At 39.4% G+C, this 24,886-nt stretch overlaps 1 protein-coding gene across 1 annotated transcript in view; it reads left to right on the plus strand.

Moving 5' to 3' along the window:
• Positions 1-694: 694 nt before the first annotated feature.
• Positions 695-24,886, plus strand: part of FRRS1 (ferric chelate reductase 1) — a 60,449-nt gene continuing 36,257 nt past the window's right edge. The window contains exons 1-6 of the mRNA XM_023191315.1: positions 695-719; positions 16,420-16,529; positions 16,664-16,859; positions 17,960-18,096; positions 23,404-23,498; positions 24,737-24,884. Coding sequence (XP_023047083.1) covers positions 16,664-16,859; positions 17,960-18,096; positions 23,404-23,498; positions 24,737-24,884 — 576 coding nt within the window. The 5' untranslated portion in view covers positions 695-719; positions 16,420-16,529. The remainder of the gene's footprint in view (positions 720-16,419; positions 16,530-16,663; positions 16,860-17,959; positions 18,097-23,403; positions 23,499-24,736; positions 24,885-24,886) is intronic.

Below are 24,886 nucleotides of genomic sequence, written 5' to 3' on the forward strand. Positions count from 1 at the left end.
TGCCTAGACAGCGGGCAAGGTGAACCCACTGGGCAATTACAATGTCACTTAAGGTCTGATGAACCCACTGGGCAATTACAATGTCACTCAAGGTCTGAAATGGAATGTTTAATATTTTCAATTACATGAAAGAGAAGAAACAAAGTAAAAAACAGGAAAACAAAGAACAAAATAAAAAAATTAAAAAAATTTTAAAAATTCAATTCCATTGTCTTTTCCCAGCCCTAAAATTGTTCTTTTGCAAAAGAGTCTTGTGAAACAGATTAAAGGCTTAAAAAGAAACAAAACAAAACTCCTAAATTTCAGGGCGTAATTTGCAAAATAAAAGGTTTCTTTTGCATTATATCATTCACACTTCAGAAAGGTTTCAGTTCTATGCATTCTGAGCTTTTCCCACTTTTTAAAAGTTAATTTGCTTTTGCTTAGCACTATTATAGGACAGGTATTTTCAAATAGTTTTGCAATGAAAGACAAAAATTATAATTTTGTGGCAAAATAAGTACTAGTTGGCAAATAGTGTCCCTTTGTGTAAAACAGTATTCTAAATTCTCAGAAATGGAGTCCTAAAACTAGCACTGATCTTGCAAATCCAGTTCTGTAGCTTAGTTTGGGAAAGGTTCCCTTTTGGCTTACGGCTTAACTGGCTCCACCCAGCTGCTGAAATGTGATACAAGTTGTAACAAAACCGGAAGTTGGTTAGGCTGCCTTCGCTTCTCAAGGTAAGTGTCACGTCTTTTTCCTTAAATTCAGAGCTCTTTGCGAAGCGTTAAAAATCAAATCCAGCTTAGCTACAGACTGGAGAGCCAGCGCCTGTGCTGACCAGGGCAGTCGGCCAGGCAGAACGGGTGCTCTATTCCCAAACTATGTTCTGGAGCTTGAATTGAGCTAATGAGTGTTCACTAACGAGTTAGGTTATTATGTCCCATGACTTTGACTAACAAGCTTTAATTCCAAGAAATGGGTGGTTAAAAGTAGAGAAGTGTTTGGGATCCTGAAAATCATGGACTTTATTCTTGCAGGAGTTTTTTGTTTTTAATTTTAAGACTATGGGAACTCTTCTTCATATTTCAAGCTAATGGCATGGTTACCTATATCAGGGTTACTTAGAGCCTTATTTGGTTTTTAAAGTGTCTTTTTATCTAGAACTTTTAGTCCCCTTACCCCCCAACTCCCTAACCCTGGTGCGTCGTTCAAATTTCAGAAAGACTCCAGGGTGGCAAGGTGTTATCTCTGCACTTACCTTTGTGTGTGCTTGTCTTGCTGCCCTAAAGGGGAAAGGGGATTTTTCAAATTGTAAATGTGCTATTAGGAATATTTCTTAATATAGCTAAACTTTTCAGTTCAGATATTTTCATTTGCTTCTGTATTTTAATTTTATTTATTTATTTGTTTATTTTTGAGACGGAGTCTGGCTCTGTCGCCCAGGCTGGAGTGCAGTGGCGCGATCTCGGCTCACTGCAAGCTCTGCCTCCCGGGTTCACGCCATTCTTCTGCCTCAGTTTCCCGAGTAGCTGGGATTACAGGCGCCCGCCACCACGCCTGGCTAATTTTTTGTATTTTTAGTAGAGACGGGGCTTCACTGTGTTAGCCAGGATGGTCTCAATCTCCTGATCTCCTGATCTGCCCTTCTCGGCCTCCCAAAGTGCTGGGATTACAGGCGTGAGCCACCGCGCCCGGCCTATTTATTTATTTAGTTTTTAGACGGAGTGTTGCTCTTGTTGCCCAGGCTGGAGTGTAACGGCGGGATTTCGGCTCACTGCAACCTCTGCCTCCCTGGTTCAAGCAATTCTCCTGCCTCAGCCTCCTGAGTAGCTGGGATTACAGGCAGGCACCACCACACCCGGCTAATTTTGTATTTTTAGTAGAGAGGGGGTTTCTCCATGTTGGTCAGTCTGGTTTTGAACTCCCAAGGTCAAGTCATCAGCCCTCGGCCTGCCAAAGTGCTGGGATTACAGGCCTGAGCCACCGCGCCCAGCCAGTTCTGAGTTTGTAAAAAAGTGGTAAGATTTGAGTATTATACTGGGATAGAACTGAAGTGGGGGGCTTAAATTGATCTATCAGCTTATTGAAAACAAAGACCTTTTAAAAGATGGTTTTGTTAGGTTGGAGAAGTAGCTGGGATTACAGGTGTGCACCGCCACATCCAATAATTTTTAAAAGATGGTTTTGTTAGGTTGTGAGGAATGCATACTAAGTCCTTGACATGATGTCTAATATGTTGTAAGCCCTTAGTAATTGTTAACTCTTCTACTATTATTTCTTCCATACCTCTGAATTATTATAATGAAATGCAGTTTTAAAATTCCTGTCCCAGTGTGATCGTAGGCACTATTTTTTTTATAAGCTCTATGAGCTTCGGTTTCCATACCAGTAAAAAACAACAACAACAACAACAACAAAAACTCTTGTATGTTTCTTCCAACGATTAGCATTCATACATGTAAAACAGGACTGTGATGACTGGAATAGAGCAGGCACTTAATAAATAGTAACATTATTAAATTATAGGTTAATAGTATTTGCTATTGTTTTATCTCTTACTTTTGGGTCTTTAGAGAAGGGGCCATTCCACTTAGCAATGAATTTTATTTTAAGGAAAGAATTATTGTGAGGGCTACATGGAGTGATTCAAATGAAACTTGTATATCGTGTAATAAGATATTTGTTTACAATCATTTTTCCAGAAAATTAATAAAGAAAATGGAAAAATTGGTCAGGTGAGGTGGCTTATGTCTGTAATCCTAAGACTTTGGGAGGCCAAGCGGGAGGATTGCTTGAGCCCAGATCAAGACCAGCCTGGATGACATAGTGAGACCCTGTCTCTACAAAAAAATTTAAAAATTAGCTGGGCATGGTGATATGCACCTGTGATCCCAGCTACTCCAGAGGGTGAGGTGGGAGGATTGCTTGAGTCTGATACGTGGAGGTTGTAGTGAGCTGAGAGATCGCACCGCTGCTCTCTATCCTGGGTGCTAGAGTGAGATAAGACCCTCCCCCCACCCCCCCAAAACAAAATTTAAAAGAAAATTGAAAGATTACTTGCTGATGGTGCTGTGATCAGAGAAACTAAGATTAGATTGTAGAGTTTCAAATTATTTTTTTTTCCAGTGTTTTTTTCTTCCTTTCCCCTTACTTTGTCTTACTTTCACTCAAACTCTAAAATATTTTTCAGAAGTCTTTCCTACTGACCAGGCATGGTGGCTCATTCCTATAATCCCAGCACTTTGGGAGGCCGAGGCAGGTGTATCACCTGAGGTCAGGAGTTCAAGACCAGCCTGGCCAACATGGTGAAACCCCGTCTCTACTAAAAATACAAAAATTAGCCATGCATGGTGGCAGGTGCCTGTAATCCCAGCTACTTGGGAGGCTGAGGCAGGAGAATTGCTTGAACCCGGGAGGCAGAGATTGCATTGAACTGAGATCACACCATGGTACTGCAGCCTGGGTGACAGAGTGAGACTCCGTCTCAAAAAAAAAAAAAAAAAGAAAAGAAAAAAGAAAAGAAGTCTTTCCTACCATCTTAAGTTGTCAGATCTGACAGATCTTAAACTGGTATTGAATGTGCCACTTTTACGCCCTTTGTCTTTTAGAACCTTCTCTGAAAATGTCGTAACTCTGGTTGTTAATTAAAAAAATCATTTTTTCTTCACTTCCTTCTGTGAAAATGGAGTCTGGAGTCTGAAACATTTTTATCTGGGGAAGTGGAAATACTTGACCTATTTTTCAATTTCCCTATAATTTTGAGATTCAGCTATCAAAGTCAACTTAGTCAGCAAGTTAAGACTAAGCACAAGATATATACAGACAGCAATAAAATTTTTGGGACAAAGGGAAAGAAAAGGATTGTAGTTTTATTGTAGAGTTGAAGGAAAGGAGACATAGAGAAAGAGGAAAAGAAATGAACACTTGGTGATGACCTGGCAGTTAAAGACCACATCTGATGGAATCCTTATAAGCAGCAGATTTCTCTTCATATTAGAGATAAGGAAACTGAGGTTAAGGAATATACCTTAAATCATGCATACTTAGGATTTGAACCAAAATCTAACTGCAATAGCCATGTTCTTTTCACTCTTCATCACTATTCCCTGTTTAGAGAGAAGGTGACTCTATCAATCTCCTTATCCTTCTGTGGTTTTACCTATTTTTCTAAAAGTCTTCCTACCTAACTCTGCTACTCAACAGGTGAATACCTATTTCCACCTCTATCCCCAGTCTAGGCTTTTGGTGACAATGCTAAGCTCACTAGGTTTGCCCCAAATCCTAGATGAAATGCTGAGCTAACAAATTTACACTGTCCCCAGATTATTGGGGGAACCCACCCCCAATATTTCAACATAGGTTCTTTCTATTTTCTATAAGTGTCGGCCGGCTGAGAAATAAAGAGAGACAGTATAAAGGAATTTTACAGCTGGGCTGCCGGGGGTGACCTCACATATCTGAAGGACCGTGATGCCTGCCTGAGTCTCAAAACCAGCAAGTTTTCATTAAGGGTTTCAAAATGGGAGGGGGTGTAAGAACAGGGAGTAGGCACAAAGATCACATGCTTCAAAGGGCAAAAAGCGGAACTATTAATAAGGGTCTAACAAAGATCACATGCTTCTGAGGGAACAGGACAAAGGGCAAAAGCAGAACTACTGATAAGGATCTATGTTCAGCAGTGCAGTATTGTCTTGATAAACATCTTAAACAACAGAAAACAGGGTTCGAGAGCAGAGAACTGGTCTGACCACAAATTTACCAGGGTGGAGAGTTTCCCCACCCTAGTAAGCCTGAGGGTACTGCAGGAGACCAGGGCATATCTCAGTCCTTATCTCAACCACATAAAACAGACATTCCCAGAGTGGCCATTTATAGACCTCCCCCCAGGAATGTATTCCTTTCCCAGGGTATTAATATTAATATTCCTTGCTAGGAAAAGAGTTTAGCTATATCTTCCCTACTTGCACATCTGTGTATAGGCTCTCTGCAAGAAGAAAAATCTGGCTCTTTTTGCCTGACCCCACAGGCAGTCAGACCTTATGGTTGTCTTCCCTTGTTCCCTAAAAATCGCTGTTATTCTGTTCTTTTTCAAGGTGCACTGATTTCATATTGTTCAAACACACATGTTTTACAATCAATTTGTACAGTTAACACAATTATCACAGTGGTCCTGAGGTGACATACATCCTCAGCTTACGAAGATAACAGGATTAAGAGATTAAAGACAGCTGTAAGAAATTATAAAAGTATTATTTGGGAACTGATAAATATCCATATTAAAATGAAATCTTCACAATTTATGTTCCTCTGCCATGACCCTGGCTTGTCCCTGCATTTAGGGTCCCTGGCTTCCTGCAACACCAGATTAGTTTCTAACTCAGTTTGGAATTTCAAGTTCATTTTCTAATAGAAGCAATATGTGAAAGAAAAACAAAATCTTAACCTCAGTTCATTATGCCAAGAGTAAGAAATTAAGCTGAAAGCTGAGTCATGCAAGCAACTGCCTTTCCTTTTGTTTCAAAGCAGAGAGCTACAGATAAAAGGTTAGATATCTCCACAGGTAGCTACCTTATCTGTGCCAGCTTACTGAGCATAAGCCAATACATACTTGACTATTCCCGTACCTGCTCATTTTGTCTTGGAACATGTGAATGACAAGTTCCTCTTTCCCCTCCAGCCCACTTTTCCCCTTTATACATTGAAGTCCTCAAAGTCATCCTGGGAGAAAGGCACAGACAATAGACTGTTTCTTTTTTTTTTTTGAGACAGAGTCTCGCTCCGTCTCCCAGGCTGGAGTGCAGTGGCCGGATCTCAGCTCACTGCAAGCTCCACCTTCCAGGTTTGCGCCATTCTCCTGCCTCAGCCTCCCGAGTAGCTGGGACTACATTAGCTGGGACTACAGGCGCCCGCCACCTCGCCCGACTAGTTTTTTGTATTTTTTAGTAGAGATGGGGTTTCACCATGTTAGCCAGGATGGTCTTGATCTCCTGACCCCGTGATCCGCCCGTCTTGGCCTCCCAAAGTGCTGGGATTACAGGCTTGAGCCACCGCACCCGGCCTACAATAGACTGTTTCTGTGATTCTGTGTTTCTTTTTTTTTTTTTTCTCCCAGGTATTGTCCTTAGCCTGGCAAAATAAATTTCTAAGTTGATTAAAACCTGTCATAGATACTTTTTGAAGGGGTGGCCTGCCCCTCCACACCTGTGGGTGCTTCTCGTTAGGTGGGACGAGAGACTTGAGAAAAGGAAATAATACACAGAGACAAAGTATAGAGAAAGAAAAGCGGGACCCAGGGGACCAGTGCTGTGTTTTCAGAGGACCCACACTGGCACCGGCCTCTGAGTTCCCTTAGTATTTATTGAGAATTATCTTTATCATTAAAAGGATAAGGGAGTGGCTGGACAATAGGATTATTGTAGGGAGGAAATCGGCAGTAAGACATATGAACAAATCCTTGTAACATGAATAAGTTTAAAGGAAAATGCTGTGCCTTGAGATGTATATGCGACATCTCCATAAACCTTTTAGCAGTATTGCTCCAGCAAGTCCCACCTTATTCCTAAATGTGTTTTCTCCTTACTCAGTAAACAAGACACACAATGGGTATTACCCGGAGATGTTCCAATCTCAGGGAGGGGCAGGATTTTTAACCGTCAAGCTTCTTTCAGGTACTTGTTTAACAAAGACACATCCTGCACAGCCCAATATCCTTTTAACCTTAAATCACCTTCGCACATGTCTCTTGCAAGGACAAAGTTGGGGGTAGGGTCACAGATTAACAGCATCTCAAATACAGAACTAAATGGAGTCTCTTATGTCTACTTCCTTCTATATAGACACGGTAACAAGCTGATCTTTCTTTTCCCCACAACTTTTTGGTTTCCAAATATTATAAATGGCGGTTCTGTTTTCAGGCCAAAAGCCTAGAAATAAAAGCATGTTTAAGACATAAATTAATTAAAATGTATTGCACTTGTGCCAAAATAAAAGCAAATAATGCCATTGTAATTCTCATAATAAAATAAAATGAAAACAGTATTTAGTAGGAAGTGGTTATTTACCTTAAACATTGTAGAATGTACTTGATGGAAGAAAAAAACAAGAATGCAACCAATGGAAATTCTGAAAGGAGCTTCCAAGTGACTTAAGGATTGCTGCATTTTTATATTATGGGTAGCTAAACAACAACCTTTATCATACAGAAGATTACTGTGAGAATGCTAATATATGAGCCTTATTTATACTTTTTGTTCAGGCTCACAAGTGGAATGAAGTGAGAATAAGGCATTTTCCTTTGGATAAATCCAGCTCCTATCTCCAAAAATTTTCTCTGTTGCTTAGCCTGTTTGTTCCTTTGATTCTGAGAACTTTTCTTTTTTACTGAAATTCTTGATACTCCTAATTTATAATTTGATTCAAGGCTGAAACTTAATGGTCTATGCATGCCATAAAGTAATGTTCATCAGATTGCAGGTTAAGATCCATTGGTAGATTGTGAAATAATGCAGTAGGGTGTAACCAGCATAAAACAAAAAAGGAAGAAATAGGAAACATATACATCTATAACATGTAGTAAAGGTAAATAATGTTTCATGAAATGTTTGTTGGGCTATAATGTAAAAATATTTCTTACTTTGGATGTAGTAAACACAAATTAAAACCACTATATATTGCAAAAAAAAAAAAAAAGACACCCTTTTCCAAATTATGTAGATATTTTATAGTGAATTATTTTGGCTAAGTTTTTGCTTTTTTGCATCTCATTCTTCATAATTAAGAATTCCTTGCTGCTTCATACCTATGCATTAATTAAGACTCAGTACATGCTTCACTCATATCTTACGTAATGTAGGGTGGGTGTAACTGGGCTGAGTTCCCACAGTTTTTTTGTATGCATGTCAACTTTTGAACTCCTTTGATGCTTTAATTTAAAATAAATGACTAACAAGAGCTAGAACCTGAATGCAATATAACTAGACATGATTCACTATTTGCTACCTTAATCATCTGACATGGTTTTAAAAGATTGTTTTCCTCCTTTTTTCTTATTCTCACATGTTCTTAGAGTTGCACAATACTAAGACGTTTAATGACCAATTTATTTTAAAAAGTCTTTTGTTAACACATACTCCTTTTTCCAATGACTTTCCTACATCTAAATATTTTTGATTGAATTCTAGTTTTGTCTGAATTTTTACTTTGTAATAAATATATTCTCATGTTTAACATCACTTGCTCCTGTGGCCCACAATCAAATAATAATTACATTTTCATCTAAGTACAAGAATTTTGTATTTACATAATAAAAAATATACTTGCTTTGAGGTTTTATCTTTATGTGAGATATATGTAGAACATGGTGTAAGCAGTCATTATACCCTTTTACTAAGCACTTGTCTTTCAGGTAAGAAAGAAAACTGTACAAATCTCATCAGGTTTGGGAATATTTTAGTTAGAGAATCAGGATAACTGCTCTTTTAGTCTTCTAAAATAATAGATCTCTCTCTGTCTTGGGTGGACAAAATAAATCTTTTTTTTTTTTTATCTTCTATTTTGTATAGACAATAGAATGTGAATATTAATTTAAGAAAATCATACATAATTGGTAGGAGTCCTTTCTGTGCTTAAAGGATGATTTCATAATGTAATAGCTCATAGTTGACAATCTATAATTTTAAGTTAAATGTTTCCATGACTAACTCCTATTCTATCATAATTATGTGATCTGTCAGTATAGGTTGGCTAATGAATTAATGTATCCGTTTGAAAAATAGTTGTACTTTAAAACATTAACTGGAAAACCATAATTAGCTATTATAATGAAAATAGAACTTTACCTTGAACAGTCAGCGTTTGACAGAGGACAAAGAAGTTACCATTGTACAGGTTCCTCTCTGACCTTGTTACATTTTCCTAATTGATGATGGGTGGTGGTGTCTTAGTCACTTCCCTTTTTTGTCTTATACTTCTTGCTCAAATAATTCCCAATATGCTTTTCCACTTTGCTTTTCTAAAATCATACAATAGTAGAATTGAAGGTGGCCTTGAATTTCTTCTGGTTCACTTGGTGTATTTCCAACTGATGAAACAGATTTAGTGACTTGGTTGATGCTGTTCAGCTGTTTAGTGCATAGCAGAGACTGGATATCAAGTTTTTTTTTTTTTTTTTTTTTCCATTTTCACTGACAGAAAGTTAGTGCCAAATAAATATTTGTTAAACTGAAGTAACTATTTTCACTATACCATTCTTTAGGTAAGTGGCACATGACTACATTTAATCTTCTTAATAATGATGAAGTCGATTAAATAGTGATGTTCCTGCCCTTCCTTTCCTCCCTCTCTTTGTCCCTCCCTCCCTTTCTCTCTGTCTCCCTCCAACCCCAGGCTGGAGTGCAGTGTCACAGTCATAGCTCACTGCAGGTTTGATCTCTTGGGTTCAAGGAGCCCACCTCCCACCTCAGCCTCTTGAGTAGCTGAGACTATCGGCATGCCACTGTGCCTGGCTAATTTTTTTTTTTTTTTAATTTTTGGAGAGACAGGGTCTCACTTGTTCCCAGGCTGGTCTCGAACTCCTGGCTTCAAGCAATTCTCCTGCCTTTGTCTCTGAAAGTGTTGGGATTATAGGTGTGAACTACTGTACCTGGCTGCAGTTATTTCCTTAAATATTCTGTTTCCTATAATAATCAACCATTATTATTATTATTATTATTATTATTATTATTATTTTCTCCACGGAGAAATCTTAAGCTCCTTTTATGTTGTAGATATTTTTCAGAAGTTCTTGGTTGTTTCATTTGTTTCTTTCATTCCTCCTTAAATGAAAAGAATTCTCCCCAGCTTTCATGTTTGCTAAATAGTGGGGTATATAGTACTGTTGGACCCTATGCTGTTTACTTAGTAGCTCCTGGCATTAGGTGCAGGGCTGGTTAAAGTGTGTATCTCCCAGCACAATATCTGGGGTTTAACAGGAATTCCTGTAGTTTAATTTAGTGAGGGATTTGTTTATGTAATTATATATGCGTTTAATGCTGTAAATTTCCCCTTAAGCACTGCTTTTGCTGCATCTCACAAATTTATTCTCTTAAATTTATTAAGTTGTATCTTATGTCCCAGAATGTAGTCTATCTTGGTGAACATTCCATGTGAGCTTGAGAAGAATGTGTATTCTGTTGTTGGATGAAATAGTCTACAGATATCCATTATATCCAGTTGACTGATGTTATTGAATTCACCCATGTCCTTAATGATTTTCTGCCTTCTGGATCTGTGCATTTCTTTCTCTCTCTGTGTGTGTCTTTGAGATAAGGTCTCACTCTCTGTTGCTCAGGCAGGAGTGCAGTGGTGTGGTGTGACCAAAGCTTACTGCAACCTTGAACTCCTCTGTTCAAGTCATCCTTCCTCCTAAGTCTCTTGAGTATTTGAGACTACTTGTGTAGTCCACTGCACCCAACTATTTATTTATTTGTTTGTTTGTTTTTACAGACAGTCACATTATGTTGCCCAGGCTGGTCTCGAACTCCTGGCCTCATGTGATCTTCCCACCTTGGCCTAGCAAAGTGCTGGGATTATAGGCATGAGCCACGGTACCCAGCTTGGATCTGTCCATTTCTGATAGTGGATTCATCTATTTCTCCATATAGTTCTATTAGTTTTTGCCTCACTTATTTTGGTGCTCTATTGTTAGGTGCATACACATTCAGGATTGTTATGTCTTCTTGGAGAACTGACCCTTTTATTATCAGGTAAAGCTCTCTTTATCTCTGATAACTTTCCTTGGTTTGAAGTCTGCTGTCCGAAATTAATGTAGCTAATCCTGCTTTCTTTAAATTAGTGTTAACATAGTATATCTTTCTCTATCCATTTTAATCTATTAAAAGTAAATGTGTCTTTATATTTAAAGTGGGGTGTCCTGTAGAAAACGTATAATAGGTTCTGCTTCCTGATCCACTTTGACAATCTGTCTTTTAATTGCTACATTTAGACAACTGACATTTAAAGTGATTAGTGATATAGAGGGACAGCTCTTTTTTTTTTTTTTTTTTTCCAGAGTCTTGCTCTGTCACCCAGGCTGGAGTGCAGTGGCGTGATCAAGGCTCACTGCAAGTTCCGCCTCCCGGGTTCATGCCATTCTCTTGCCTCAGCCTCCTGAGTAGCTGGGACTACAGGCGCCCACTCACAAGGCCCAGCTAATTTTTTTGTATTTGTTTAGTAGATCCGGGGTTTCACCAGTTAGCCAGGATGGTCTCGATCTCTTGATCTCGTGATCCACCCTCCTCGGCCTCCCAAAGTGCTGGGATTACAGGCGTAAGCCACCGTGCCCGGCCAGGGATAGCTTGTTTTATGGCACTTCACTTTATTGTGCTTTGCAGATATTGTGATTTTTTTACAAATTGAAGGTTTGTCTTTTTTTAAAAAAATTAAATTATAAAAAAATTATAAAATTATTAGAAAAAGAAAAAGGGTCTTGTTATGTTGCCCAGCCAGGCTGGTTTCGAAATCCTGGGCTCAAGCAATCTTCCTGCCGTTCCCTCCCAAAGTGCTGGGATTATAGGCATGAGCCACCGCATCCTGTCTTTTTTTTTTTTTTTTTAATTGAGACAGAGGTCTTGCTTTACTACCTAGGGTGGAGTGCAGTGGTGTGATCATAGCTCACTGCCACCTTGAATTTTTGGGCTCAAAGGATCCTCCTGCCTCAGCCTCTTAAGTGACTGGGGTCATAGGCATGTGCCACCACAGCCAGCTAATTTTTAAATTTTTTTGTAGACATGAGGTCTCACCATGTTGCCCAGGCTGGTCTCGAACTCCTGAACTCAAGGGATCCTTCATCCCCAGCCTCTCAAAGTGTTGGGATAATAGGGGTGAGGTTCCTTTGAGCCCAGGGTTTGGAGGCCAGCCCCCTTGTCCTGTGCCTGGCTACAAATTGAAGGCTTGTGACAACTCCTCATTGAGCAAGTCTGTCGGCACCATTTTTCCAACAGCACATGCTCATTTTGTGTCCCTATGTCACATTTTGGTAAATTTCTATTTTGTTATTTATTATTTGTTATTTTTATTTTTAATTAAAAAATAGAGATGGGGGTCTCATTATATTGCCCAGGCTGGTCTTGAACTACCGGGCTCAAGCGATCCTCCCAAAATGCTGGAATTACAGGTGTGAGCCACTACGCTTGGCCACACTTTTGTAAGTTTATAAACTTTTTATCTGTTATGGTGATCTGTGATCAGTGATCTTTGATGTTTCTATTGTTTTGTAGAGACACAAACTGCACCTGTATAAGATGGCAAATTTAATTGATAACTGTGTATCTTCTGACTGCTCTACCAACTGGCTGTTCTCCAATCTCTCTCCTCCTCAGACCTCCCTATTCCCTGAGGCACAGCAATATTGAAATTGGGCCGGCCGGGCGCGGTGGCTCAAGCCTGTAATCCTGGCACTTTGGGAGGCCGAGACGGGCGGATCACGAGGTCGGGAGATCGAGACCATCCTGGCTAACATGGTGAAACCCCGTCTCTACTAAAAAATACAAAAAACTAGCCGGGCGCGGTGGCAGGCGCCTGTAATCCCAGCTACTCGGGAGGCTGAGGCAGGAGAATGGTGTGAACCCGGGAGGCGGAGCTTGCAGTGAGCTGAGATCCGGCCACTGCACTCCAGCCTGGCCGACAGAGCGAGACTCCGTCTCAAAAAAAAAAAAAAAAGAAAAAAAAAAAAAAAGAAATTGGGCCAATTAAGAACCCTATAGGCCAGGCGTGGTGGCTCACGCTTGTAATCCCAGCACTTTGGGAGGCTGAGGTGAGTGGATCACGAGGTCAGGAGATCGAGACCATCCTGGCTCATGATGAAACCCCGTCTCTACTAAAAATATAAAAATATTAGCCGGGCGTGGTGGCGGGCGCCTGTAGTCCCAGATACTCGGGAGGCTGAGGCAGGAGAATGGTGTGAACCTGGGAGGTGGAGCTTGCAGTGACCTGAAATGGCGCCACTGCACCCCAGCCTGGGCGACAGAGCCAGACTCTGTCTCAAAAAACAAAACAAAAACAAAAACAAAAAACCCTGTAATGGCCTGTCAGTGTTCAAGTGAAAGGAATAGTCATATATCTTTCACTTTCAATCAAAAGCTAGAAATGATTAAGCTTAGTGAGGAAGGCATGCCAAAAGCCAAGACTGGCTGAAAATTAGGCCTCTTGTTCTAGTCAGCCAAGTTGTAAACGCAAACAGAAAGTTCTTGAAGAAAATGGTTACTCCAGTGAACATATGAATGATAAGAAGGCAAAACAGCCTTATTGTTGATATGGAGAAAGTTTTAGTGGTCTGGATAGAAGATCAAACCAATCACAACATTTCCTTAAGCCAAAGTCTAGTCCAGAGCAAGGTCCTACCTTTCTTTAATTCTATGAAGGCTGAGAGAGGTAGGTCCCTAAGAGAGAGGTCCCTGCTCTATCTCACTATCCCTTATATCTTGTCATTTATTTTGCTGATATAAAAGCATATGAAAATAAGCATACATAAGCATATACAGAGAATTATAAGTATTACCATTTCAAACAAACTTTCATGTTAGATTAAGTGGAAGAAAAACGTTTTTACTTTACCTTCACTTATTTCTTCTCCAATGCTCTTCTTTCTTTATGTAGATCTGAATTTCTGACCTTCATTGTTTTCCTTTCCTCTTGAGAATTTCTTTTCACTTTTCTTGCAAGATAGGTCTTACTGGCAACACATTCCCTCAATTTTTGTTTGTCTGAGAAAGTCTTCATATTTCTTCTTCACTTTTGAGAGATAATTTTTTGGGGTATAGAATTCTATGGTGCCCATTTTTTCTCTCAACACTTTAAATATGTCACCCTACTCTCTTCTTGCTTGTGTGGTTTCTGAGCAAAAGTCAGATATAGTTCTTATCTTTGTTCCTATCTTTTTCCTCTGGCTTCTTTCAGGATTTAAAAAAAAACTTAGATGTCTGTAGTTTGAAAATGATATGCCATATTAATCAGGGTTTTCCAAAGCGACAGATTAAAATAAGATTTTATTTATATTTATTATAGATATTTATTATGGAAATTGACTTGTGATTCTGAAAGCCCACGAGTCTCAAAATCTGTTGTCTACAAGCTGGAGAACCAGGAAAGCTGCTGGGGTAGTTCAGTGTAAGCCCAAAGGCCTAAGAACCAGGTCAGCCCATAGTGTACCTCCTGGTCAGGTCTGAGGGCCTTGGGTTGGGGAAAGGATTGCTGGTGTAAGTCCTATGGTTTTAAGACCCCAGGACCAGGAGCCTTGATGTCTGAGGGCAAGAGAAGAGGGATATCTCAGATCAAGAAGAAAGAGTAATTCCCTCGTCCTCTGCTTTTTTTTTCCATTTAGGCCCTCAAAGGATTAGATGATCCTACCCACTTTGGTGAGGTGATCTTTGTTACTCAGTTTCCTGATTGAGATGCTAACTTCTTTCAGAAATACACTCATAGACACTCCAGAAATAGTATTTTATCAGCTATCAGAACATCCCTCAGCCCAGTCAAGTTGACATATAAATTAACCATCCTATACACCTAGATGTAGGATTTTGTGTGTGTGTGTGTGTGTTTATCCCACTTGGTATTGTGTGTCTGATAATAGTTTGGGGGAAATTCTCAGTCATTGTTGTTTCAAATAATTCTCCTGTTTCCTTCCCTCTTCTCCTTCTGAAATTCCCATTCCATGTATGTTGTAGCTTTTGTAGTTCCACAGTTCTTGGATCTGTTCTCTTTTTTTCAGTCTTTTTTCTTTTTCTTTTCAGTTTGGTATTTTTCTGTTAAGATATCTTCAAGCTAAGAGATTCTTATCTCAGATATGTCCAGTCTACCCATAAGCCCATACTTCACTTCTTTTAAAGCGTTTTTGATCTCTAGCATTTCTTTTTGGTTCTGAGAATTTCCATCTCTGTGCATTTGTTCCTATGTGCCATCTACTTTATCCATTACAGCATTTAGTATCTTAATCATAATGTTTTAAATTCCTGGTCTAATAATTCCAACATCTCCATCATATCTAAGTCTGGTTCTGAGGCTTGCTCTGTTTCTTCAAATTGTGTTTTCTGACTTTCAGTATGCCTTGTAATTTGTTCTTAATAACTGGACATGATTGCATTGGGTAAAAGGAACTGCTGTAAATAGGCCTTTAATAGTGTGGTGATAAGGAGTGGGAGGAGGAGAACTGTTCTCTGTAGCCCCGTGAATGGACCTCAGTCTTTTAGTGAGCTTATGCCCCTGAAGTGTGAACCTCACAACCGCTTCAAGGTTCTTTCCCCGCTTAGGTGAAACAGGATGGCTAATGTGGGCAGGAATTGGGTATTTCCCCTCCTCCAGGTCAAGTAGACTCTGATAAAACTCCAGCAAGTTAGGCTGCAGTTAAATATTTGCTCCTGATTGACATAACTGAAAAAACAATATTTTTTTCTAGTGATTCTAAGGCTGCTATTATTTTTGTCTATGACCAGATATATGATATAGAAAACTCATTTTCTATAAATAATTAACTGCCTCTTAGGCATTTCCCATCTGCAACCTGTCCATGGTGTTAACTTTATTTACTACCATGTAACGTGTCACTGCTCATCACCTCCCGCCTTGTTGAGTCCTGTGATTTGCATCAAGCAAAGTGGCTCATCTGGGCTACAAGAGGGTGGGACTGAGGTAAAGTAGCTGGTTTTCTATTATCCAGATGGTAAGAGGAAAATTGGAGCCGTGGGAGGGAAGAAGATTGTGTGGGCTGACAATTGTGTTTCTTAATTCAGAAGTGTCTGGGCTACAGGTAGTAGAAATGTTATCTCTACCAATTGGTTCTCTGTTATCCTCAGTTTTCAGTATTGCAAATTAAATTTTCCATCCAGTCATCATGATCAGTTTAATAGGAAGTTGGGAAAAGTCTTATCATAGATTTATTTAGGTGATGATATTTAAATCCAGAAGAAACATTTCTTCTTTGTTCTTTAAGCTTTCTAGGATGAGGTAGAGTAAAACCTTTTGCTTTTATTGACTAGTTTATTATTTCCAATTGATAATAATGAAAGCTATTATTTATAATCTTCCTTGTCAAAGTTTGAGCTATATTTTCATTTTTATTTAAACAACATTGGGCCAGGCACGGTGTCCCATGCCTGTAATCCCAGAACTTTCGGAGGCCAAGGTGGGAGAATGACCTAAGGTTAAGAGTACGAGACCAGCTTGGTGTAACTCCGTCTCTACTAAAATACAAAAATTAGCTAGGTGTGGTGGCACATGCCTGTATTCCCAGCTACTGGGGAGGCTGAGGCGGGAGAATCACTTGAACCTGGGAGATGGAGGTTGCAGTGAGCCGAGATTGCACCACTGTACTCCAGCTTGGGCAACAGAGCGAGATCTCTGTCTCAATTAAAAAAAAAAAAAAAAAAACATTGAAAAGAGGGTCTTTGTTTCCTTATTTTTCAGGTAAGGAAGTGGAAGATTAAATGATTTGATTTGCCCAAAGTCTCACAGTAATTTGTAGAGCTGAGATTGAAATTCAGGTGAAACTTCACATATCACATTCTTTTTATCAGGTATGTTGAGAATATGGTTTGGTTTAACACAGAAAGCAAGTAGTTATCTAGAATTATAGTCCTGTGGTGTAAAAGCTTTTATATTTTACTTTAATTATATATGACAATAATGGGCTTTTAATCTTCTTTTTGAGATGGCAGTTTCTGGATTTACTCTTGGTACCTGCATACTTCTGTTGCACATTAGTTATGTGGCTAATTATCCCAATGGAAAAGTAACACAGTCATGCCATGGAATGATTCCTGAACATGGTCATAGCCCACAGTCTGTTCCTGTTCATGACATTTCCGTGAGTCAGATGACATTCAGACCAGGAGATCAGATTGAAGGTACTGGGCTGGGATTAACTGTTTACATTTTGGATTTCACTCTTTTACTGTTAATTGAATCTTTATTATTATTTGATTTTGACTATTTCATTTAAATCTGTTTTCTTTTGTAAGATACTATCATACTTCTTATTTTTGGTTCCAGATGACTATATTACTTAAGTAGTCTGTGTATTCCCCATCCAGAACAGGCTTTAAAATAAGTTTTTATCATTATTTACTGTTTTTATTAATTGTGCTATTACTTCAAGAGAAGAGAAAAATAAAGTTTATTTTATCTTGTTTAAAATATATAAACCCTTGTCCTTCTTAACATCATATAATTTTAAGAATAATTCTCTAATTTCTCTGGTAAAATGTCGGCTGATTATTAAAGATAAATCTGTAACAGCATTTTGCAAACTTTATTTTTTGCAACTCTAGAAATGCAAAATGTTGATAGGTACTCTGTTACATAGAGAGTATATAGAAAAGTAAGTTTGGAATATTCTGTGTGATTATATAGTATACCTTAGAGTTCACACTGTACAATAGGATATTAAATACCCTAAGACATTTGCAGCAAAGAAACAAGTATTTACTTTCATCTAGTGTTTTTCTTTTTTTTTTAAATTCAGTAAGAATTTACTGAGTGTCACTATGAGCCAGACACTGTATTAAATACTGGAATTCAAAAGAAAACACCTCATGTGTTTTCCTCTAATGAGGTCAAGTAAACATTTTTTTTTAAACTTTTATTTTGGGTTCAGGGGTACATGTGCAGGTTTGTTTATAGGTAAATTTCATGTCACAAGGGTTTGGTGTACAGATTATTTCATCACTCAGGTGATAAGCAGAGTACCCAATAGGTATAAACTAACTTAGCCTTATGGACTGCCCCTGGACCATCACCTATTTTTCTTTTCTCTTTGCGGAATGGCTCACAGAGTGAACATCTTATGGAACACAGTTTGGAGCTTCTTTGCCTATAGGATGACTCTTTTCTCTCCAGGAGTAGTTTTGCATACGTACGCCTCATTCTAATTGTAATGTACGACCTCTAAACATTTTCTTTTTGATATTGCTAAGCTTTTTAACCAATCCTTTTGTCTTTTTCTCAGTTACTTTGTCAGGGCATCCATTTAAAGGCTTTCTCCTAGAAGCGCGTAATGCTGAGGATCTGAATGGCCCTCCTGTTGGCTCCTTCACGTTGATTGACAGTGAAGTGTCACAACTTTTGACTTGTGAAGATATACAGGTTTGTGTTTAGAGTTGATCCTTGAACAATGTAGAGGTTACAGGTGCCGACCCCACCCATGGGGAAATTGGAATTCTGTGTATAACTTTTGACTCCCCCCAAACTTAACTACAAATAGCCTATTGTTGACCAGAAGCCTTACTGATAACAAATAGTTGATTAACACGTATTTTGTATTTATATGTGTTACACGCTGTATTCTTACAATAAAGTAAGCTAGACAAGAGATAAATCTTATTAAGAAAATAAGAGAAAATATATTTACTGTTCATTAAATGGAAGTGGATCATCATAAAGGTTTTTATTCTCATTGCCTTCATGTTGAATGGGCTGAAGAGGAGAAGAAAGAGTAGGGGCTGGTCTTGCTGTCTTGGGGTGGGTGGAGGAGGTGAAAGGGGAGGCAGGAGAGGCGCCACACTGGTGTAACTTTATGGAAATACATTGTAATTTCTGTCTGACTTGTTTTTTCATTTTCTTAAAAATGTTTTTATATGGTACCAATTCTTCCCTGCTTTGCTTTAGTTTCAGTGCTATATCATAGGAGGGTCCATGTTGTCGAAGAAGGCAAAATCAGTGTTGAATAATTTGAACCCTTCTGCCAGGTTGTCTAATGTCAGTTTGTTTTCTGGGACTGCTTCTTCTCCATAGTCCTCACTGTCATCTGGCACTGGTTTGGAAACACTCACCATCAAGTTGTCTTCTGTTAAGTCTTCTGTTGTGGTGTCTATTAGCTCTTGAATTTCTCGAAGATTCATATCTTGAAACCCTCCATCCCCTACCTTTTTTGCCATATCCACAGTCCCTTTTAGATTCCTCGATTGGCTCTGTAAGTCTTTTAAAGTCAGGCACAAAATCTACATACAGTGTTTCTCCAGCAGGAATTTATTATTTTGGGCTTGATGGCTCTCCTGGCTTTTTCTGTAACAATGATAGTGTCTTCAATAGTGTAATCCTTCCAGACTTTCATGATGTTCTATCAGCATTCTCTTCCATAGCGTTGACAGTCCTTTCCATTGAGTACTGTGTGTAAAGAGCCTTAAATGTCCTTAAGACTTCCTGAGCTAGAGACTGAGTTAGAGACATTGTATTTGGAGGCAAGGAGGCCACTTCAGTGGCTTCGGTGATGAGCTCATGGGGTTCTGGGTAGCAGGGGCATTGTCTAATATTGTATTAGGCTGTTCCTGTGTTGCTAAAATAAGTGTCTAAGACTAGGTAATTTAATAAGGAAAGAGACTTAATTGGCTCACTGTTCTGCAGGCTGTACAAGCATGGCACTGGCATCTGCTCAGCTTCTGGGGAGGCCTTAGGGAGGCCTCATGGCCTTTTACTCACGGCAGAAGCTGAAGCGGGAGCAGGCACTTCACATGGTGAAAGCAAGAGCAAGAGAGAGAGTTGGTGGAGGTGGGGGTAGGTGCCACATCTTACAACAACCAGATCTTGCTCACTATCCTGAGGAACAGCACCAAGCCATGAGGAATCTGCTCTCCTGACCCAGACACCTCCCACCAGTTCCCACTTGCAACATTGGGGATTGCAATTTAACATGAGAGTTGGGTGGGGACAAATATCTAAACTATATCAAATATCAGTAAAACCTTTATTTATTGATTTATTTATTTTGAGACAGAGTCTCGCTCTGTCATCCAGGCTGGAGTGCAGTGGCACGATCTCAGCTCACTGCAGGCTTTGCCTTCTGAGTTCAAGTGATTCTCCTGCCTCAGCCTCCTGAGTAGCTGGGATTATAGGCACCCACCACCATGCATGGCTAATTTTTGTATTTTTGGTAGAAATGGGGTTTCATCATTCTACCATCATGGCCAGGCTGGTCTTGGACTCCTGACCTCAAGTGATCCACCCGCCTCAGCCTCCCAAAGCACTAGGATTACATACATGACCCACCATGCCCGGCCAAAAGAACCTTTAAGAGACAGTCTTTTAAGGCAAGGTGCTTCTTGTCTTCAGAGGTGAAACGTCCACGGAGCCAATCCAGACAGAGGTTTCTCATTGTCCAGTACTTCTTACAGTTACAACCAAAACACTGGCAGCTGATGTTTATCTTTTCCCTTCAAGGCTCGGGGATTAGCAGCTAGCGGCTTTATAGGTAAGAATAGTCCTGATCATAAACTGACTGCATTTGCACAAAACAGTAAAGATAGCCTGCTCTTTCTTGCCTTAAATTCTGGTGCTTGCTTCTTTTCTTTACTAATAAGTGCCCTTTGTGGCATTTATTTCCAAAATAGGGCACTTTTGTCTGCATTAAAAACCTGTTCAAGCAGATACACTTTCTCCTCAAAGATTTTCTTTCTTTTTTTTTTTTTTGTTTTTTGTTTTTTGAGATGGAGTCTTGCTCTGTCGCCCACGCTGGAGTGCAGTGGCACGATCTCAGCTCACTGCAAGCTTCACTTCCCGGGTTTACACCATTCTCCTGCCTCAGCCTTGAGTAGCTGGGACTACAGGTGCCCACCACCATGCCTGGCTAATTTTTTGTATTATTATTATTATTATTTTTGGATGGAGTTTCACTCTTGTTGCCCAGGCTGGAGTGCAATGGTGGAATCTTGGCTCACCACAACCTCCACTTACTGGGTTCAAGCGATTCTCCTGCCTCAGCCTCCTGAGTAGCTCGGATTATAGGCATGTGCCACCACGCCTGGCTAATTTTGTATTTTTAGTAGAGACGGGGTTTCTCCATGTTGATCAGGCTGGTCCTGAACTCCTGACCTCAGGTGATCCGCCCACTCAGTCTCCCAAAGTGCTGGGATTACAGGCATGAGCCACTGTGGCCGGCCTTTTGTATTTTTAGTAGAGACAGGGTTTCACCTTGTTAGCCAGGATGGTATCATCAATGGTTTTCTTAATGATGCCTGGGAACTTGCTGTCTGCCTCTTGGTCAATAAAAGCTGCTTCTCTTGTTATCTTGACATTTTAAAAGCCAAACTTTTTTCCTAAAATCATCAAACTATGCTTTGCTGGCATTAAATTCTCCAGCTTTAGACCCTTCACCTTCCTTTTGCTTTAAGTTGTCATATAATGACTTTGTTTTCTCTTGAATAATATTAGTCTATAAGTATCCCCTTCTTATAGCAATTCTTACACCTGCATAAAAGCTGCATTTCCGATGTGAGATGAAAAGGTCTTTTACAAAAAGTGTGAGGCTTTTGCATCTGTTGGCATAGCTGCAGTGACAGCTTCACGAATTTTCTTTTCTGTTCTTTTTTTTACAGTGATTCTTATACTGGATTCATGTATCTTGATATGGCAGGCAACTGCAGCAGCAGACCTTAATCTACAGTATATATCAAGCAATTCAACTTTTTCTTGTAATGTCATGAGTTTTCTCTGCTTCTTGGGAACACTTACCGCATTACTAGTGGCACTTCGTATGGGTCCCATGGTGTTATTCAAGGTTTATAGTAGTGCACAAAACACAATAAAAGCTGGGTGCAGTGGCTCATACCTCTAATCCCAGCACTTTGGGAGGCTGAGGCTGGTGGATTACTTGAGCTCAGGAGTTTGAGACCAGACTGGGAAACATGACGAAACCCCATCTCTACAAAAAAATACAAAAATTAGCTGGGCGAGGTGGCATGTGCTTGTAGTCCCAACTACCGTTAATTTTATGCAGTTATGATTTAATACTGCAGTTTTACATTTGTTTGTATGTCTCTGGACTATGAATGGCACATGTGCGGTCTGTTTGTGTATGTATGTTTTGATAAATTTTAACTTTTTGTAATAGGTGTGTGTATATTTTATGGTAGTAAATGATAAAATAGACTAATACCTACATATTTTGTGCATTCAAGGCATACCTAACTTTTTAATTTTTTCAATATTTCTAGCCTATGCAGTTTGTCTGAGCTTTTTCAAATTGTTGAAAACCTCCAAACATTTTTCTAATATATTTATTGAAGAAAAAATCTGTATATAAGTGGACCTATGCAGTTCAAACCTGTGTTGTTCAAGGGTCAACTGTAGCTTGAAATTGTTCTCTGTCAGTTTTTTGGGGGGTCTTTGCACTATAAGGTGGTGGTTGCAAGACAAATGACATTAACCATGTATTGTAAACATCTAAATAGATTCACAACAATCAGACTTTTTCCTTAATTTTACTTGCAATATGTTTTTACACATCAGCACTCTATAAAAGGTAAAGTAGTTTGAAGAATTTATAGCTTGTGATGTTTTATATTAATATTGGCTCTTATTATATTAATTTTTGAGGGGTTTTAATATTGAAGACAGAGATCTAGAGTATGACAGGAGTCTAATTTTTTTCATTCATTCATTCATTTATTTATCATACCAAAAATGGTCCTGAATGGGAGGGATAGGTGATGGACAAGACTTACTCTTGTTCCTTGAAGAACTCCTTACCTTACGTGTAAGCACATCTATGAACACATAAGTAGAACTGTGTGATAACTTTGGTTAGAAGCATACACAGTGAGTGGGAAGCATAGCAGAGGGAGCCACACACAGCCTAGAAGGAACTGGGAGGGAGCTTCTTGGAGCAGGTGATCTTCAAGTGAGGCCTCAAAGAATGAGTAGGAGTTGGCCAGGTGCATGAAAGTGGGAAACAAGATTGTTCAAGAGAAAGGAATTACTAAAATATCATGCTACGTATTTGAAGGCAGGAAGTTTTTCTCTTTCAACGAATCTTCTGTATTCTATTTGTGTCTATTAATGGAAGAGATATAAATTTATAATGTACATGAAACAATGAGCAAGCTCTATCTAGTGTTAACGTACCCAGTATTCACAGTTCTTTTCACTTCTTAGATTTCTGTTGACTCTCGTTTATTCACAGAGCCAGCTGCTAATATGTTATCAACCAATCAACATTTCATTTATAGAGTGCCTGAATCCTTCTTTTTCTTTTTTTTGAGACTGAGTCTCGCTCTGTCAGCCAGGCTGGAGTAAAGTGGTGCAATCTCTGCTCACTGCAAACTCTGCCTCCCGGATTCACACCATTCTCCTGCCTTAGCCTCCGGAGTAGCTGGGGCTATAAGCACCCACCACCATGCCTGGCTAATTTTTTGTATTTTTAGTAGAGATGGGGTTTCATCGTGTTAGCCAGGATGGTCTCGATCTACTGACTTCGTGATCCACCCACCTCAGCCTCCCAAAGTGCTGGGATTACAGGCGTGAGCCACCATGCCCGGCCGAGTCCTTCTTCTAAATAAAATAGTCCTCACCAGAATGCTTATGTCATGCAATGATAAATTACTTTGCAAAATGATAGAAGTTCCAGCCATGCTGAGCTATAGAGTGACTGAATGGTAGCTCTTTTCCCTTTTATTTCAGGGATCAGCTGTGAGTCACAGAAGTGCATCTAAAAAAACAGAAGTTAAAGTCTACTGGAATGCTCCAAGCAGTGCTCCAAATCACACACAGTTTCTGTGAGTATAAGAGTTTATAATTCTGGGCAAGTCATGGTGGCTTATGCCTATAATCCCAGCACTTTGGGAGGCCAAGGTGGTGGATCACTTGAGCCCAGAGCTTTGAGACTGGCATGGGTCAATGTGGTGAAACCCCATGTCTAAAAAAGAAAAAAAGAAAAAGAATTTACAACTCTGTAACTACTAGTATAACTGAAACCATAATTAGTCTGTATCATTTTCTGTACCTATTGGACATTCATCCATGTAGGAGAGCTTTGGTATGGTAATAACACCACCTTCCTGATGTAGGAGTTTGTTTTGCTTTTTACCAGTGTATACCTAGCACCTAGCACAGGACCTGGCACCAAATAGGCACTTAATAGACATTTGCTGAGTGAGTGAAGTCTTGCAAGGCCTTAATCCTAATAAGAGCTTTCAATTAATACTTGGGTCTTTATGTTATATAATACTACTTTTAGACTTGCTCCTGTATTAGCATGAGAATACAAATGGAAGTCCTGAAATTTGGATGACTCTTTTGCAGTGTTACAACTTGCAGATTAGACTCTCAGAAAAGACTGCGTGCCTCTCAGAATTATGAAACCCAGTAGAATTAAAACAGTACTTCTTCCTTATCCTACATACAGGGGGAAATGGAATGTTATAATGCCTTGTAATGATTCCTGAGTGGTGATATGGACATATATTTTAAGGGAAGGATTGCTATCCTGACATATCTGTTTTCTTCACTTTGTGCGTAGGTCCCCAACACACAGTAGCACAACTCTGCCCCGGTATGTTAGGTGGAATGTGAAAAAGGGGATGTGACCCCAGTGAAAGCTGATGGTTACCAATGCAGCCTCTATCACAGCTTCTTGCTATAGTTGCTTGCAACACATGTCCTTTGGAAGAATTGAATACTGCACTCTGAAATGAGTAGTAATATGTTCTTCATATGCCAGGAAATAGAAATCTGTGCAGTTTTGTCCCTGGGTCTGACATCATGGCTATTGGAATATGCCCCCAAAACAGACAAGTAAGAAAAGAGGGACAGAGGGAGAGAAAGCAATACAAATTCATCAAGTGATGGGGTGGGAGAGAGTGGTTAGAGATTTGCCTCAGACAAAATTAATAGTCCTGTTAGGTAGTAAGTCATGTTTTTCTAGTTTAGTCTCTCTTTTTTTTTCCTTTAATGTTTTGATCTGATTGTGACAGGACACAATGAAGGTTCTAATCTCACTGGTATTGCATTTCAGAGTCACAGTTGTTGAGAAGTACAAAGTCTACTGGGTGAAGATTCCTGGTCCTATAATTTCACAACCAAACGCATTTCCTTTCACAACACCTAAAGCTACAGTAGTACCTTTGCCAACATTACCTCCAGCTTCCCACTTAACCAAACCAGT

Source organism: Piliocolobus tephrosceles, chromosome 1 (genome assembly GCF_002776525.5).
Source record: "Piliocolobus tephrosceles isolate RC106 chromosome 1, ASM277652v3, whole genome shotgun sequence".
Classification (NCBI taxonomy): Eukaryota; Metazoa; Chordata; class Mammalia; order Primates; family Cercopithecidae; genus Piliocolobus; species Piliocolobus tephrosceles.